The 19069-nt window shown below is 40.5% G+C and overlaps 1 protein-coding gene and 1 non-coding gene across 2 annotated transcripts in view; both read right to left on the reverse strand.

Moving 5' to 3' along the window:
• Positions 1–2233: 2233 nt before the first annotated feature.
• On the reverse strand, positions 2234–2304 carry Trnag-gcc (transfer RNA glycine (anticodon GCC)). The gene has a single exon. It is a non-coding gene; the product is annotated as a tRNA-Gly (tRNA).
• A 13809-nt stretch (positions 2305–16113) lies between these two features.
• Positions 16114–19069, reverse strand: part of LOC126215179 (CDK5 regulatory subunit-associated protein 3) — a 51224-nt gene continuing 48268 nt past the window's right edge. Inside the window, exon 10 of the mRNA XM_049941846.1 lies at positions 16114–16239. Within this exon, the coding sequence (XP_049797803.1) occupies positions 16168–16239 (72 nt within the window). The 3' untranslated portion in view covers positions 16114–16167. The remainder of the gene's footprint in view (positions 16240–19069) is intronic.

Raw genomic sequence — 19069 nt, forward strand, 5'->3', positions numbered from 1 at the left:
TATCCCATTCTATACCTGGTAGATTGAAGTCTCCCCCTATTACAATAGTATGATCACGAAACTTCTTCACGACGTTCTGCAGGTTCTCTCTGAGGCGCTCAACTACTACGGTTGCTGATGCAGGTGGCCTATAGAAGCATCCGACTATCATATCTGACCCACCTTTGATACTTAACTTAACCCAGATTATTTCACATTCGCATTCGCTAATAACTTCACTGGATATTATTGAATTCTTTACTGCTATAAATACTCCTCCACCATTGGCGTTTATCCTATCCTTGCGGTATATATTCCATTCTGTGTCTAGGATTTCGTTACTGTTCACTTCCGGTTTTAACCAACTTTCCGTTCCTAATACTATATGCGCACTATTTCCTTCAATAAGAGATACTAATTCAGGAACCTTGCCCTGGATACTCCTGCAGTTTACCAATATTACGTTAACTTTTCCTGTTTTTGGTCTCTGAGGACGGACGTTCTTTATCAACGATGATAATGTTCTCTCTGGTAAGCCGTCAGGTATTTTATCGTTTCGCCCAAGGGGGGGTCCCTCTAACCTAAAAAACCCCCGTGTGCACGCCACACGTACTCTGCTACCCTAGTAGCTGCTTCCGGTGTGTAGTGCACGCCTGACCTGTCTAGGGGGGCCCTACAGTTCTCCACCCAATAACGGAGGTCGATGAATTTGCAACCATTATAGTCGCAGAGTCGTCTGAGCCTCTGGTTTAGACCCTCCACACGGCTCCAAACCAGAGGACCGCGATCGACTCTGGGCACTATGCTGCAGATATTAAGCTCAGCTTGCACTCCGCGTGCGATGCTGGTTGTCTTCACCAAATCAGCCAGCCGCCGGAAGGAACCAAGGATGGCCTCAGAACCCAAGCGGCAGGCGTCATTCGTTCCGACATGTGCTACTATCTGCAGCCGGTCACACCCAGTGCGTTCAATAGCTGCCGGAAGGGCCTCCTCCACATTACGGACGAGACCCCCCGGCAAGCACACCGAGTGCACACTGGCATTCTTCCCCGACCTACCCGCTATTTTCCTGAGGGGCTCCATAACCCGCCTAACGTTGGAGCTCCCTATAACTAATAGGCCCGCCCTCTGTGACTGTCGGGACCTTGCCGGAGAATCGGCCACTGGCCCAACAGGCGAGGCATCCTGTGGTGGCTCGGAAACGATGTCATCACCACTAGGAAGCACCCCGTACCTGTTGGAAAGGGGTAAGGCAGCCGCCACGCGGCCAGATCCCACCTTCGCCTTTCGGCCAGGCACGCGCGAGCCCACCACTGTCCGCCATTCACCCTGGAGTGATGGCTGACCGGTAAGATGCTCACTGCCGGAAGACGCAGCGACATCAGGGGTTCCATGTGATTCCAAGGCCACCGAAGTAGGCATAGGTCTCACCACAGTTGCCCCAACGCCACTACGAGCCGACGCCTGCGCCTCGAGCTCGATGAGCCTAACAGACAAAGCCTCCACCTGTCCCCGAAGAGTGGCCAATTCTCCTTGCGTCCGCTCACAACAACCACAGTCCCTACACATGACTATGTTTACCCTACTCTATACGGTGACAAATTCCCAAGATAATCTTCTGATGAGCTACTCTGATAATCAAGAAACACTCACTGAAATACGAGACGCGAAAACTACGCTAGGTTTTCCCAGAAAAACTATTTAAAAGCTAAGCGCAGCAAATAAGTACAAAAACACTGTTATTGAAATAAAAGGTTCTACCTAGTAAGCACTCGAACACGCAAGAAATTACAAAAATAAACTAGTAATTACACAGATAACTGAAAATAAGTCGCTGCTGTTTGTAAAATATGTAAGAAGCAAACGGTGTACTCGCCTTAGTAGTAGCAGGAGCTAGCGATGCGCTCTCGCTGACGGTCCCATGTAACACAAGAACTTACTTGGAAGGATTGTTGTAATTAGCGATTATCTCAGACCACACATTATAAGGCCACACTACTGAATTTAGGTCTCTTTTCTATTACTTGCAGTGTGTAAATGGTGGATAGCTTCTCTACTGTCATAGAAAACTACTGTGTCAAATGCACCACGAACAACTGATTGAACATCGTCATTAATTTTTACAAACTGCAGTTAGTGGTTAAATTTGTTTCAATAATATATATATATATATATATATATATATATTATTGAAACAAATATATATATATATATATTGCGCTTCGTGGAAAGGAAGTACACATGTAAAAAATCTTGCATCGGCCGGGAATCGAACCCGGGCCGCCCGCGTGGCAGGCGAGCATTCTACCACTGAACCACCGATGCCTATTCCAAATATGGGAATTACAATGTATATCTCCAAAGGAAAGAGATTTTGTGTAAGAAATATTGTTTCGTTTGCTATTTGCAATATCCATTCTTGATCAGCATAGGCTGTTATCAATTATGTAACCTTAATCTTCCCTTGTCCCACGTCGTTGAGAACGCGAATACCCACGCATTTGAGCCGCGTCTCAAGCTCGCGACATGTATTCATGTCGGACATATATCAACAATACGTGGATATGTGTGTGAATGTGTGAAACAATCAGATTTATTTTATGTTAATATAAGAGCCTAACAAAAAGTGTCAACTTTTCTGTGGTGAAGAAAGTCAGTGTCGTGCACTAAACTGCTATTCGAAGGCAGATCGTGGTAACAGGTTTTTCTGACTTCCACAAAGCGAAAGGCATGCAGAAAGATGCAAAATAAGGTTGCAGCGAAATGGAAGGAAAGATACATTTCCACACAAGTGTGCTAGAATATGTGAAATAAATAAATAAATATTTCTAGGATTGTCGATTAACTGAAAGTAACTTTTGTACAGAATTATTACTTGCCTAGTACAAGTTTGTTTGTAGTGCAACTGGTAGAGAGCTGGATTGCAAGTGCAAGGTTGGCCCCATATAATTCTGCCTCCCCCCCTCCCCTTATTCCTCCTGCTCTCTGCACTTGATAAAACTGTCTCCTTAATTTGTAATAGAGTTAAGTAAGAGCTTTAAATTCCATATCATATTACATTTCAATGTTTATTTCCACTTATTAACTTTACTGACTGTATCCAGTCACACTTTGCTGTGGCTTAGTCTGCTTCATTGGGAATGAAAAAAAAGGAGAAAGCACACATTTCTAACATGTGTGCGATACATCCTACTCTCCTCCTTTCCCCTGTCTCTGTCCATTTCCCAAATCCCCTTTCTTTGTCCATCTCCTACTCATTCCCCCACTCTCTGTCCATCACCTCCTCCCCTTCTCTCTCTTTCTTCATCACCTACTGCCCATTTCTCTCCCCCTCTCCCAGTCCATCCCCCCCTCTGTCCACCTTTTCTCTCTCTCTCTCTCTCTCTCTCTCTCTCTCTGAAACTCCTCCTGCCCCCTAACTCTGTGCATCTTCTCCTCCACCCCGTCTCTCCACTCTCCATCTCCTCATGCTCTCTCCACCTTCTACCTCATCTGTCTGTTCATCTCCCCCCACTTCCCATGTCCGTTGCCACACACCCCTCTGTCCATCTCCTCTTCCCTCCTCTCTCTGACCTTGAGCCTTGCTTATTGTTATTGCCGATTCAGATTCTGTAGTACTATTCTAATCATAAACCTATAAGCGATAAATACAAGTTTCCTGTTTGCTAATAACATTTTAGTATTGTATATGTAATTATATATTAAAAAGTATTTGTCTATATGTGTATGAACATTCATTGTTGCAGTAACGTGCAAAAATTTGAAGTACTTCAGAAAGGCCCATTTTGATATTTTGACAGCAACGTTTTCCCTTTAGAAATGACATATATTTATATGTATTAAAATATGTATGTATTAAAGAATTAGATATCCATAAATATGCCTGTATTAGAATCAATGTAGTGTCAAAATTTCAAAGCAGTTGGTCAAGAACTTTCAGAGATTAATGATTTTGAAGAAACCAACATTTTACATTTTCATAATGTTTCCCCTTTTATTACATATTTACCAGATGGCATTCCAGTAGGTATATATAAAATCACATGAGTATTTGATTGGAATGTTGTGTCAAAATTTCAAAGTAATCCAAGAGGTTTGAGATTTTGAAGAAACGAACATCAATGTTTGTACTTATATAGAAACTGTAAAAGTTTCTAATCACACATCTCTGAGAGTTTTTGACTGAATGCTTTCGAATTTTGACACAACGTTGTGCTGGAATGTGTGTGTGTTTTTATATAGGCTTCCTATTTTTAATATATGTAATATATAAATTTTTACAAATGTAATACTAGGGAAATGTTGCTACAAAAAAATCTCAAAAGTTACATACACACTTTCGGAGATTCACAATTTTCAAGCTAAGGAACATTTACATTCTTATTTATATAGATTTTACACTTGATCAATTTCAGATGAATTGCAAGTATGGTGTAAAGAAATTGTATTTCAAAATCTAAGAAATCATTTAACAATTTATGACCACATTATTCTTCCCAAATAAGTTGTTAAAGTCAGTCGTTTGCCATGCCCAACCGTCTGCATTGAGCCTTTTGAAAAACTGTATAATTTTGACAGAGAGGAAAAAATTAAAAATTGTCTGGAACCTACCAGAAGATGTGATAAGGCCACGGCATTACAATAAAATGAAAGCTGTTCCTACTTAAGCACTTTTAAATCATGGTGTTTCAGCAGCAATTAAGTATGCAGTGGAACAGAAGGTACTTTAAAGTTCAGCTGTAAATGAATATTTCATAGACACAGAATAATTTTCCTGGTTTAATCTGGCAGACATCTGCTCTACTGTATCTATGTAGTCCTAAAGCATCGACTGCACACTGACCAGTGCAGCACCACAAAATGCCATCAAGATGGCGCTGCTAACACCAATGTAGAGAGCGAGCAGCACCACACCTCCAGGAAGTGCCTCCTGTCAATGCTGAATTACCCAGCCGCCCATCGCTGGTTGATCCAGTTTGGCGCAGACTTCAAGAGCATCAGTACTGAGCAATAGCAAGATGATACTTAGCCTCAGTTCTTCAACTTGAAATCAATATAAAGGGTTTCGAATGTTGGGCTCCATGAGGTTCCCTTTCTGTGCATCAACCGTGGAATATAAAATTATAAAGAATGTTAGAACCAGTTGCAGAAACATAATTTATTTATCTTGCAAATCGATTTCGACTGATATCAGTCATCATCGGTGCATTTTTCCAACCGCTACATGCCGTAAGTAGAAGTACTGTCCTTGGCAGTACTTCTACTTATGGCATGTATTGGTTAGAAAAATGCACCGATGATGACTGATATCAGTCGAAATTGATTTGCAACAAGATAAACAAATTATGTTTCCGTGCCCGGTTGCTACATTCTTTATAATTGTTACGGCCAAACTTTCAGGAAACATTCCTCACACACAAAGAAAGAAAATATCTTATGTGGACATGTGTCGGGAAACGCTTACTTTCCATGTTAGAGCTCATTTTATTACTTCTCTTCAAATCACATTAATCATGGAATGGAAACACACAGCAACAGAACATACCAGCGTGACTTCAAACACTTTGTTACAGGAAATGTTCAAAATATCCTCCGTCAGCGAGGATACATGCATCCACCCTCAGTCGCATGGAATCCCTGATGCGCTGATGCAGCCCTGGAGAATGGCGTATTGTATCACAGCCGTCCACAATACAAGCATGAAGAGTCTCTACATTTGGTACCGGGGTTGCGTAGACAAGAGCTTTCAAATGCCCCCATAAATGAAAGTCAAGAGGGTTGAGATCAGGAGAGCATGGAGGCCATGGAATTGGTCTGCCTCTACCAATCCATCGGTCACCGAATCTGTCGTTGAGAAGCGTACGAACACTTCGACTGAAATGTGCAGGAGCTCTATCGTGCATGAACCACATGATGTGTCGTACTTGTAAAGGCACATGTTCTAGCAGCACAGGTAGAGTATCCCGTATGAAATCATGATAACATGCTCCATTGAGCGTAGGTGGAAGAACAAACTAAAATGAGCTTTAACATGGAAATCAAGCGTTTCCGGACACATGTCCACATAACATCTTTTCTTTATTTGTGTGTGAGGAATGTTTCCTGAAAGTTTGGCCGTACCTTTTTGTAACACCCTGTATAAAGGGTGTTTCAAAAAGAATATACATATTACAAAGTATTATTTTGTCCAAGCTATCGATCACTGCATCTCAGCTCGGCTACTGGAGTTTATATTAATAGCCGTTAGATGTCAGTTGTCTTCTGTTTTCCTTGGTAACCGTCATATGTTTAAAATGGCTACTCCACAGCAGAAATCATTTTGTGTTTTCGAGTTTGAAAAGTGCAGTTACATGACTACAGTGCAAAGGTGTTTCAGGCTGGGGTACCAAATTAATCCTCCAAATGGGTGGAACATTCACAGATGGTATCGACAGTTTCTAGATACATGATGTGTATGCAAAGGAAATAGTCCTGGCCGCCCTCGTGTTCCTGAAGAAAATGTTGCACGAATTCTGACGTAGTTCTTCAAAATCAACTCATCGTGCCAATTGGGTTTACAATTGCCTACAACAACAATTTGGTGTGTTTTGAGATGTCAGTTGGTTATTAAGAGGTGCAATTTACAGCTGTTACAAGCTCTGCATCCAGATGACAAATGCAAACATGTGACATTTTGTAACAAGATTCTTCATGCTATTGACAAAACTTTCGCACAATGCACCGTGTCCAGTGATGAAGCGACTTTCCTTGTTAGTGGTCAGGTAAACAAACACAGTGTTCGATTTTGTGGCCTACAGAACCCACATGCAGCCATGGAACACGTACGAGATTCGCCCAAAGTCAATGTGTTTTGTGTGATATCCTGATCATCTGTTTATGGCCCATTCTTCTTTTAGGGAAACATGGTTTACAGTCAGTAGTACCTCACTATGTTACAAAACTGGTCGTTTCAGAGGCTGCAGGAAGACAACTTCATTTTTCAACAAGATGGGGCACCCCCTCACAGGAGCCACCAAGTGTGTGAATATCTGAATGAAACTCTACCGAACCATTGGATTGGTCATCAAGGAGCTTGCGACTTAATATGTCTCAGAGCTGGGCTCTACGGTCAATGGGTTTGACACCTTCTCACTTTTTCCTGTGGGGTTTTGTTAAAGACAACGTTTAGGCACCACCACTCCCACAGAACCCGGAAGAGTTGAAGAACTGGATCCGTACTGCCATAACATCAGTGACGGAGGACATGCTTGCCCGAGTATGGGAGAAATTTGAGTGGCGATGTGATATTGCTCGTGTCGATGATGGCGGTCATATTGAACATCTGTAATCTGAACTTGAGAGGTTCATAAATGTGTGTGTAAAGTTTCATATTCATATGTCTTAAAGTTTAATAAATATATGCATTCAAAATATGTAGGCTATATTCTTTTTGAAACACCCTATATATTATAAAAGTAAGTGCACAGTGTGCATGCTGCTACATCTTAGAAACGGGTCCCAGTTCGATCAAGGGAGTTATATGGTGCGGTAGCCTTCTATCCCTCACCCATGCAGAAGATTCCCGTTTTTACCTGAACGGCGTGCTTTTGGAGATATAAGGCCTGGGAAGTTTTGCCCCCTCTAGAAATTTCTAGAACATTTGAGAGTATTCGAGACCATTCCACAACATTCCAACATGTTCCACAATGATCAGGGATGTTCTGGAATGCTCAGGAATAGTCTGGAACAGTTTCTTATCCATGACGAAGAAAGGAAACGAGAAATTATTGCAGTGAGTGAATAAAAACAGTGAAGTGTGAGTACTCAAAGCGATCAGTTACAGAATATAAATCGAAAATAAAGTGAGAAAAGTGTGTAAAGAGTACTTAGTGTATTTGCTAGTAAAAAGTTGATTTGATTTATATTTTAGAGAATGCCCAAATGTAAAAGAGGAGGAGATCTTGCCAGTTCTGAAGCAAACCAGTGAAAATAGAAAGAGCAGTGAAAAATCAAGACAAACAAAGAGCTCGAAGCACGTTCAAGTTCCAATGGATGACGAGCACCATGAAAAGCAGAGAACCAAAGAACAACGCAATGAATTGATTGAAGAATCAAGAACTGTGACGCAATCTCATATTAAAAGATTGCGAACTCTGGCCAGCCATGAAAATATCACCCTGTCAGAAGTGCGGACAAGAACAAGTAAACAGTAATCGGGAAAATGGACATCTGCCAATTTTGTAATGTGAAAAAATTCAGTAGAGGAATACCAGGATCTGTTGCATGAATGGAAAAATTCGATTACAACCACAGGAAGCATGTCTGCAGGAATTTTTTTTTAAATTACATGACCAAGAAAACTCCAGAATCACTTTCTTCGAAAGATAAAAATGCACAACACCTGCTTCCAAATGACTATTTCGGTGTCGCTTTGATCAACATTAATAAGAATGAAATCGATTTTTTTTTTTTCATCCAAGGACAAATCTATCCCAACAAGGGATCATTACTACCACTACCCAACAAAGACCCTAAATTTCTATAAGTATATTTCATTAGAAGTGAAGAACCAGGAATTGATCAGCAATGCACAAATATCGGTGGATTGAGACAAGTAGTAGTCCAAGATGTACAGTGGATCTTACACAAATATAATCAACTGATTCACACATTCAAAACAGCACCAGACCAAATGATTTCTGATGACTACAAAGTTATAATTCAAGCCGACAAAAGACCACCTGAAGGAGACGAACATCAATTAAATGTACCCCAGATAGACAAAGTTGCCATCGTAAATGTGGACAATGAAAACACAAGCCGAGACATAATTGTACAACAAAGAGAAGGACTATGACACACTGCAGAGACACACCATTCATATGATGCCCTCAAATATCTGTTAATATTTCTACACAGAGAGGAAGGATATCATTTTAATTAAATCCAATAAATTGCCAGCGACCATTAAAAACTTGGTTTCAGATAAAGCACAGTGTAAATAGAGTTTGAAAGACTTTTTGATAGGCAACTCCTTCTACTCTATAGATGAATATCTTAACAGAGACTGTTAAGCCAGCTTAAGTAAAAATGTCTGTTACGTTTCAGTTTTGACAGCACTTGGTCACAACAGTCAAGATTAGGTATTTTGTGTATGATAAATTTATTAATAGTGCATAACAATGTTTCATTCTGACAGCATGTTAATTCTGTAAATATTAGCCTTTCCAGTTTACCACATTGTATTCCTCTATTTTGACAATCTCCTGACAAATGATCAGGGTAGTAAGTATTATATTCAAATGTTTTATGTTATACTTTCTGACATGTTCCACACCCATGAGAATCATCTCATTTTTTGGGTCTATGGAATGAAAACTGAATCTAATGTAATCTAATCTAATCTAAACCTGTAACAGGTATAGAAACAAACAAAAAAGTCACTTTCAAGGAGTTCTGTGCCTACCGCTTAACAATCAGGGACAATGAAACATACAATCACATTCTCAGCACTTGCAATTTATTCCAACAATTGCTGGTAGGTATGAAAGCAAAAACAGAAGCAGAATGGATGCTTTATATAACAATGAATAAGAAGAAATTACGCAAGGAAAACTATCTCCACCTTCGAGACGCAATCATAAATGACTGAGACATTGACGACACTGAAGCAATGGTAATCTTGCCCTCATCACACATAAGAAATCCAAGACACATGCAGGGTTACATTCAAGATGCCATGACCTACTTAAGAAAATATGGATGACCTGACATCTTCATAACATTCACATGCAACTCAGCCTGGCCAGAAATCAAAGAACAACTAAGATACGGTCAAGCCCCCATGCATCGACATGACATATTACACTGAGTTTTCCGACAAAAACAATTCAGATTTATTGACATCATCACAAATTATCACATCTTTGGAATTGTTAGATGCTCGATGTACACAATCGAATGGCAAAAACTAGTACTAACTCACTGACGTAATCTCGTATTGATACACGACAGAATTGATCCCACAGATATCGACAAAATCACCCAATCCATATTTCCCAATCCACCATGCGAGCCTGGAAAATGTACAAAAAACACCCAAAACTATACTTGGCTGACACACAAACCGGAGTTGATGGCTATTCCAAATACACCCAGATACGAGCAAAACTACACATACAAGGCAGCAACAAAGTGGAAATAGATAGACAATGGGTAGTACCATGTAATACATCACTTTCCAAAATGTTCCAAGCACACACAAACGCAGAATACTGCAAATCAGTGAAATCCATCATCATATACGTCTGCAAGCATGTGAACAAGGGCAATGACATGGCAGTATTTCAAATTGTCAAAAGACAGCGAACAACGGAACAGAAGTGATGAGATCCTCATGTTCCAAAAGGGACAGTAACGAAGCACGTGGCAGATTTTCAGTTTTCCCACACACATATGCTAATCAACTGTGCAACATCTAGCGGTACATTTGGAGAATGGACAGAGAGTTACCTCACAAAAGACTCCACCATAAAAATTTCACATCAGAACAAAACATTAACATCTTTTTACCAACTGTACCAAACAGATCCATTCGCGAAAACATTACTACATGTCGATGTCCCTATGTGCTATACGTGGAACACAACAAGAAAAATCTTTCAACGATGAAAACAAGGCATTCCAATACAAGATCATACAGGAATCATGAAAACTGGCACACTAGGCTGAGTATACACCGTACATCCAAACAATGCCGAATGTTTCTGTCTCCACATGTTGCTGCACAAAATATGGGGATCAACAAGTTTCACAGATCTCAAGACTGTTGACAGTTACCTATGCCAGATGCATAGAGAAGCATGTCAATGCTTAGGATTCGTGGAAAATGACAACCACTGGTAATTAACACAACAGGAAGCCTCACTCACAGTCTTGGTTGAACAAATGAGAGGTTTATTCACCATAATTCAAACAATACGTAACCCATTGAATTCAAAACAGCCATGGGACTCCATCAAAGAGTATGAGTGGACGCACCAAGCAGCCCTAATTAATCCATTGTCAGCAAAAATACGAGCTGAACAACACATCGCACTTGCACTGGCATCATCCAGCATTGCATGCACACTTATGGAAGGAGGATGAACTGCCCATTCTTACAACTACCATTTAATATAGCCAAAGAACAATTCCCGGTATATAAAATCTCAAGAGCATCTGGATGGGGTGAACTTCTAAAGCTACCTAAAATTATCTTCTGGGACGAATGCCAAATTGCACATAAAAATCACTCGAAGCTACGGACAGAACATTACAAGACTTGCGAGGAAACTTTGAAGTGATAGGAGGAGCTCTACTCACAGTTTTAGGAGATTTTCGACAAACGCTTCCATTTATGCCCAAGTCATCGCTGGTAGATGAGATCAATACATGCTTAAAAAAGTCACATCTCTGGCTACACATACAAATATTGCGACTAACAAAAAATATAAGAGTTGAACTATCAAAAGACAAAACAACAGCACATTTTGCTCAACAACTTTTACAAATAGGTGAAGGCGCATATCCTATTGACCAGATGAGCGGCCTCACGAAACTCGACAATGATTTCTGCAACTTAGCCACTGCAAATGAACTCATTGACCAAGCGATCCAAACATTGTTCACAACTGTACCAATCTGGACTGTCTACTTGAAGGGCAATTCTGGCAACTAAAAATAATATTGTCGATGATACCAACTTTAATAATCAAAATAAAATTCCCAGTGAAGAAGAATATACAAATCGATCAAACTTCCCCACAGAATTTCTAAACTCTTTGTGAGTATCAGGAACACCATTACTCTGTCTTCGACTTAAAACTGGATCTTCGATCATATTACTTAGAAATCTCAGCTCACCAAAACTATGTAATGGAGCAAGGATGATTGTCAAACAGCTATCGAATAACGTCATACAAGCCGAACTTATGACTGGTAAGCACAAAGGACACACATTACTTATCCCCAGATTACCACTGATCTCTACTTAACTGCCATTCCAATTTAGAAGACTGAAATTTCAAATCAAATTAGCCTACAGTTTTACAGTTACGAAAGTGCTATGTACCCGGGATAACAAAATGAAAAACGTAGTTTATAAACTAATACAGTAAATAGTTGGAATATGTTTTCAATAATTTTTTTACCTCTTGTACTTTAGAAAAATATTGTAACTATTTACAATACTTGGTAAACAAATTTTTTACCTTTTATACTTTAAAGTTCATCCTTTTATTCCAACTACCACACAATATCATATCAACTCCGAGAGTGAAGCCGGGTACCCGAACTAGTAGTGGATAAATGTAATTGCATGTATGAGATACAAGAAGTTAAGTTTCTTTCCTTTTTAAAAATAAAGTGATCAGTTAATCTTAAAGCATTATATACAAATCATTTTGAATGTCTGCCACCAGCCATCACAACCTCTCCCCTTCCTTGTTTGTGTTTGTGCTGACTCTCACAGTAGCTGACACAACACTATCAAACGTAAGCAAAGCCATGACTAGGGTACAATTCACATTTCCATTAGTATGACTCTCATACAGCGTGTTTAGCAAAGGAGTCCCTGATTTTAAAATCCGATATCTCGACAAATAAGATTGATACAAGTGTTCCACAAAAGGTATGTTTATTGTGAAAGCTGTGAGAATGTTGTGCAGAAGTTTCCAAGTACTTTGACAATCTGCTAATAGATGGCACTGCACTCTGTGCAGCTCATACAATATCAGTGTGAATAATAAAACTTGTCCTTTGTAAGCAGTCTTTGCAATCAGATCACAATCTTCCCAAAATATCCACCATTTGCAGTATGGAGGTGCTGAAAAATAACAATGAAATTAGCCATCACATCCTGTAGTGTCTCAACAAAAATGGATTCAGATGCCACGCAGATTGACAACTCGTGCTCGTCCAGCATGGCGAGATGGTTCCAGTAGACAGTGTCTTTCAATGTGGTCCACAAAAAGTAGTCACGAGAAGTCATATCCGGCAAATATGGAGGCCAATCCATTGCTGCAGCAGTAAATTTGGAATAATCCAACGCAATGATTTTTCCCAAAGTATTCATAAAAAAAGGGAAACAGTTGTTCGGTGCGATGTAGTCTGGCCCTGTATTGCACGAACCACTTGGTGCCTGGTAGATCCTCCAGTGCTAGATGCGTGGCAAGAAATTGTTCCAAAACTGCAATGTAGTGTTCACAAGTGAAAATGGGCTAATAATGACTCTGCTGAATACTGCAGCCCAAACAGAAACTTTGGAAGAATATAGAGGTTTCGCTTCACACAAATGGGGATTTTCGAAACCCCAAAATCGGAAGTTTTGTTTATTCATGACTCCACTCAGGTGGATGTGTGCTTCTTCTGTGACCCAGATGCAGCCAACATCAAATCCTTCATTATTAATGATTGTGAGCCGACCGTGCTGCACGGAGATATCATCCCTGGTCCCCAGCAACCGACCGACTCCCTGCTGGTCTGTGCGACTGCTGCTCCGTCGCAACTGCACTGCTGGTGCGTTTCTGACTCACTTCCAGACACACGATGGCAGAAATACTGGCTCGGACCCAACCATGCAGAGGAAACACGCCCACTGGCTAAACGACATCCCTGCAGCAGGGAAGGATTGACCCAAGTTCCACAAGATGGTAATTGAAGGGGGTCAGAAGTGCTCGGAGAATCAGTTACACGTCAGCCGCTGAGACGACCGACCTCTCAGAGCCAGTACGCCGACGACATTTAAAATAACTTGTCAAAGGAAATCATGCCAACTACACACACAAAACCTCACTTGCACGAAGGTGCACACACACACACACACACACACACACACACACACACACACACACACACACACACACAGCCGACTCATGACCGATCGGCGAGTCAAAATACGTCTTCCATTAGGACGACCGACACACACACACACACACACACACACACACACACACACACACACACACACACACACACACAGCCAACTCATGACCGATCGGCGAGTCAAAATATGTCTTCCATTAGGACGACCGACAGACGATCAACCAAGACCGTGGCCTGGCTCAAGTTATGCATGGCAGCAATGGTCGGGTGAACCATGTTGACGCAGAGCTGACTGTTGCTCCAACCCGACTGCACGGGTTCATTGCTCACAATGCTGGTTCACTGGTTCACCTACGTCGTACAGGTATGGCCTGGTGGCTTTGGATTTTGAATGGAAACATCTGTAGGTACTGGTTTAGTATTTTCTGTGAGCTTGAATGCTTCAAACCAATCTCTGCTGTAATTCTTCAGACAGATTTCTTTGGATTTTGCTGAGTAATTCCAGAAACCTTGGCAACCTTTCCAGGAGTAACAACATTTTGCCTGGGGCCAACATTTCCCGATATATCGTCAGCCTCGCTGCCTATCCATTGAACTTTGGTGAAGAGCTTGAGAATGATTTTTGCATTGGGTACTTTTGGAATATTAAATCCTGTTTCACAACTGTACATTGTTGTCATAGGAATGTTTTCTAACCTGTGGCATTCCAGCGTCATCAAAACATATTGCTCAATGGAATACATTATTTCAACCTCTTCCTTCGGCACGCAAAACTTCTTTCACATTTCAACGGTGGAACTGGTCACTCTGAGCTGCGCACACTGTTTTGTAGGCACTACATATTGTGAACACAGCAGCATCTGTTAGCAGATTTTTGAACTATTTCCAAACTTTTGTACTTCTCTGTAAAATTCGTACAGCTTTCACTATAAACATAGCATCCATTCCACTTGTCTATCGATCTTAGTTTTTGAGATATTTAATTTTGAAATTAGGGACTCCTTTCCTGGACACCCTGTATCTAGCGCTCAAATTGTTAACCTCGAGTTCTGATACATGCCGTAAAGAAATTCTGGGTGCACAATACTTCTTCATTTGCCTTTCGCACGTTAAGTTTATCACACAATGGAAAATCCAGGATAGAATGTAACAATATTATGAAAAAGGAAGTTGCTACTCGCCATATAGTGGAGATGCTGAGTCGCAGATAGACACAACAAAAAGACTCTCACATTCGGCCATTAAGGCCTTCGTCAACAATAGACCCCCCCCCCCCACACACACACACATCCACACACACACACACACACACACACACACACACACACACACACACACACACACACACACACAGAGAGAGAGAGAGAGAGAGAGAGAGAGAGAGTCGTCTGATTGAATTTTATGAGTTGATTTTTCAATATAGTGCTGTGATTAGTCTCTTGAACTGTTTGTCCTTATACTTTATAACATATATTTACGAAATTATTATTATTAATTATATTTGTTACCTGTTACTTATCATTTACAGGCCATCCATCCATTTCAATAGTGCTGTTATCTCGTTCTGTGGCTGATTGTCCTATGTTTATGGTGTGATGATGATGATGATGATGATGATGATGATGAGGTTCCACACTCCGAGGAGCGTAGGGGAACGATGCGGAGACACGCACCGCTGATTAGGCAAGGTCCTAGCGGAGGTGGTTTGCCATTGCCTTCCTCCGACTGTAATGGGGATGAATGATGATGATGAAGATGACACAACACCACCCATTCATCTCGAGGCAGGGAAAATCCCTGGCCCCACCAGGAATCGAACCCGGGGCCCCATGCGCGGGAAGCGCAAGACCACAAGCTGCGGACATGTTTATGGTGCATTGTATGTAAAATTCAGTTAAGTGCAAAGACTACTTATGCATTAACTGACACAGGTAGAAGGACTGGTGGTGCACCCTATTAACAATAATTTGTACAATATTCATACAGTTCTGCAAGAACATCTAATCTTTTTAAAGTATTAAAGTTAGGACTTGGAGGCAACAACTTAAATGTTAGGAGAAAGTGCAGTTACAATTGTGTAGTAACTTGCTGTGCATATCCAAGAAGTAAAAATGTATGTCACTATAGTCACCTTACAAGACTATTTAGTGCAAGTGTAAATGTCAGTGTTGTGTGTCTTGAAATGAGCACATTCAAAGGAGGTAATTGTGGATGTCTTCTGCTTAAAACTCTTCTGATTAATTTAAGTGTACTCTCAACAGCATGGTGTTCATCTGAAGAATACTCAAAAAGTAGGACAAAAATATATTTATCTTTATTGTATTTTGTTCCTTTAATAAGCATAGGTTATAGAAGGTTCACTCCACCCATTATGTTGACTCGGCGATTGTTGTAACGTTTTGAAATGTCTTGCTGGATCTGCAACAGAAGAACAGTCTTTGTGAGACTTTGTTGATTTTGTAAAGGCAAAAGGAAAAATAGCAGTTACCACAATAACATAATACAGAATTAGAATTGATATTTCTCCTCAAAAAATCAGCGTAACACTTCCATAACGTATGTTCAAAACTAAACTACTAGCTTAGTCATTATCCCCTTTCTATAGTTTATTATTAGGCCCTTCTTCAATAATATATGATGCAGACTTAATATTCCTTAACGTAATGTGTGGAGGAAATCATTTCTACAGTTTGTACTTTGCATTCTTTATGTTTTTTGTTTGCGTTAGAAACTACGGTCTTATCCAAAAGACCTGAGTGGATCCAATCTTTCATATGTTGGCTGAATGTGTTAACACTGTAACTGTTCTGGACATGTTAACATGTGTGCCTTTGTACCTGTCCCTGTGTGCTCTGAACGTGTTTACACCCATTTCAGTCCTACCTGGTACTCTGAAAGTGTCTACACATAGACTCATTCAGAGTACCAGGTAGAAGTACTGGTGGTGCGTGTAAACACGTTCAGAGCACACAGGGACAGGTACAATGGCGTGCGCGTTAACACATCCAGAGCAGTTAAAAGGTTAAAAAAGTGTCTGCACTCAGCTCTTGAAGATGGCAATTGTAGTGACTTGGCAAGACAGCCAAGCCACTCGGAGGTAGCCGAAAGGCACGCGTTTAGCTCACGCAGACTGGCGTGAGGTCTGGAACAGGACAATGTCTTGAGAATTGCAAATAAAGTACGAAGATCTTGGAATACTTAACTTTAATCCATAATTGGAGAACATCGCTCTTGTTGATACATTAATATAATCTCAATATAACTGGTAATGGCGCCTTGCTAGGTCGTAGGAATTGACGTAGCTGAAGGCTATGCTAACTATCGTCTCGGCAAATGAGAGCGTATTTGTCAGTGTAGCATCGCTAGCAAAGTCGGCTGTACAACTGGGGCGAGTGCTAGGAAGTCTCTCTAGACCTGCCGTGTGGTGGCGCTCGGTCTGCAATCACTGACAGTGGCGACACGGGGGTCCGACGTATACTAATGGACCGCGGCCGATTTAAAAGCTACCACCTAGCAAGTGTGGTGTCTGGCGGTGACACCACAGTAATCATAGACTGAAATTTATTACTTTTTGCATATGGTGGTAAGGAACAGTCTGAAAAGCTTGTAAGGATGTTGCAGGACGGGTTGTGCTGAAAAGTAATTGTTTATAAAAAAATTCGATACTTGTGCCGTTTTGAAGTTAATTAGTATTGAAGCTAGCCAATGAATCCATTGTGCACAAATTGAAAAACTACACTGAGAAAATGCCAATTACAGTGACAAAACAAAAATGGTGGAAAATCAAAAAGTATTAATCTGTTCATGAAAAATGACTTTCGCATTCTACTAATCTGATCTGGCTGCTTGTTAGTGCCTTATAACACTAAATCTTGTGATTACATTCCATAGTCTCATGTACAAATACTGCCCACTGAAACATAAAGAATTTAAAATCCTGCAACTTAGTCGCACTGAAATACGCAGTCAACCAGGAAACCATTTATGTCTTTGTATCAATTATGGACCAGTAGCTTGTGCTGAAAAATAACTGTTAAGGAAAAAAATTCAATACGTTGTACAGTTTCCGAATTAATTAGCATCAAAATTAGCCAATTAGGCCTTTGCATGTACAAATTCAAGCAGCGTGCCAGAAACAATGTCACCAAACATGATTGTTTGGTTTCCTAAAACAGAACAAGAGAGCGATACAAAATTTGGACACGGGATGGTAGTAAGGATTGAACCCAAGCCAGAGGCTGAGCAGTCTCTTGCATTATCATTTGCACTATATATATCATCATTTAACATTTTTACCATACCAAAAATCTTGGAAAGCTCCCAACTGATTTACTTCAAATTTACACGCAATATTCTAATACATATTCAGTCAGACATAGGCTATATACAGGGTTTCGCACAAGAAAGTTGATGTGTCAAAATAAAATAGGGGTTGAAGTCTATCGACAGAATCTTTATTCATTACTGAAACAAACAGTTTTCGAATTTATTTCTTAAAAATTATTTCATTAAAATGCAATCCAGTATGCCTGTGCCACTCATTTAAACATTAAACACAATTTTGCATAACAGCTTGGCGTGTAGACACCGGGATGGCTGCCACTTCGCTACACGTATCTCCTTTCAATTGTTCTAGAGAATTTCGGTTACTGATATATACTTTAGATTTGACATACACCCATAAGAAAATATCCATGGGGCTGAAATCTGTGCTGCATGGGGGCTAATTTATGTCCCCCCTCCTGGAGATCGATTTGCCAGGGAAAATATCACAAACTCGCTGTATAGCTGCATTGGATGTTTGTACTGTGGCTCTGTCTTGCTGAAACCATGTTCTTTGGTTATAACTAGAAAAGTTTTGTAACTCAGCCACCAAAAATTCATTTATCATCATCACATAGCATTCCAAATTCACTGTAACTAAACGACCACTTTCATCCTCTAAAAATTGTGGGCCAATTATTTCTCAAGTGAATATCGCAGCCCGTACAGTAACTTTTGGGAATTAAGGGGTTCATTGCACTCCAGTAGTGGTAATTTTGCTTACTGACATTACTTTTCAGGTCAAAATGAGCCTCGTCAGAAAACAAGATGCAGTTAAATGAATGGCAATCACTCAGTCACATCATTAATGAACTGCGGCCTATGTCTGGCATCCTGGGGCTTTATTTCTTGTACCAGTTGGATTTTTAAGGGTGTAGTTTAAGGTCCTTTTGCAGAATTTGGTGCAGTGATGATCTATGTAAAT

The sequence above is a fragment of the Schistocerca nitens genome, chromosome 12 (assembly GCF_023898315.1).
Source record: "Schistocerca nitens isolate TAMUIC-IGC-003100 chromosome 12, iqSchNite1.1, whole genome shotgun sequence".
Taxonomy (NCBI): domain Eukaryota; kingdom Metazoa; phylum Arthropoda; class Insecta; order Orthoptera; family Acrididae; genus Schistocerca; species Schistocerca nitens.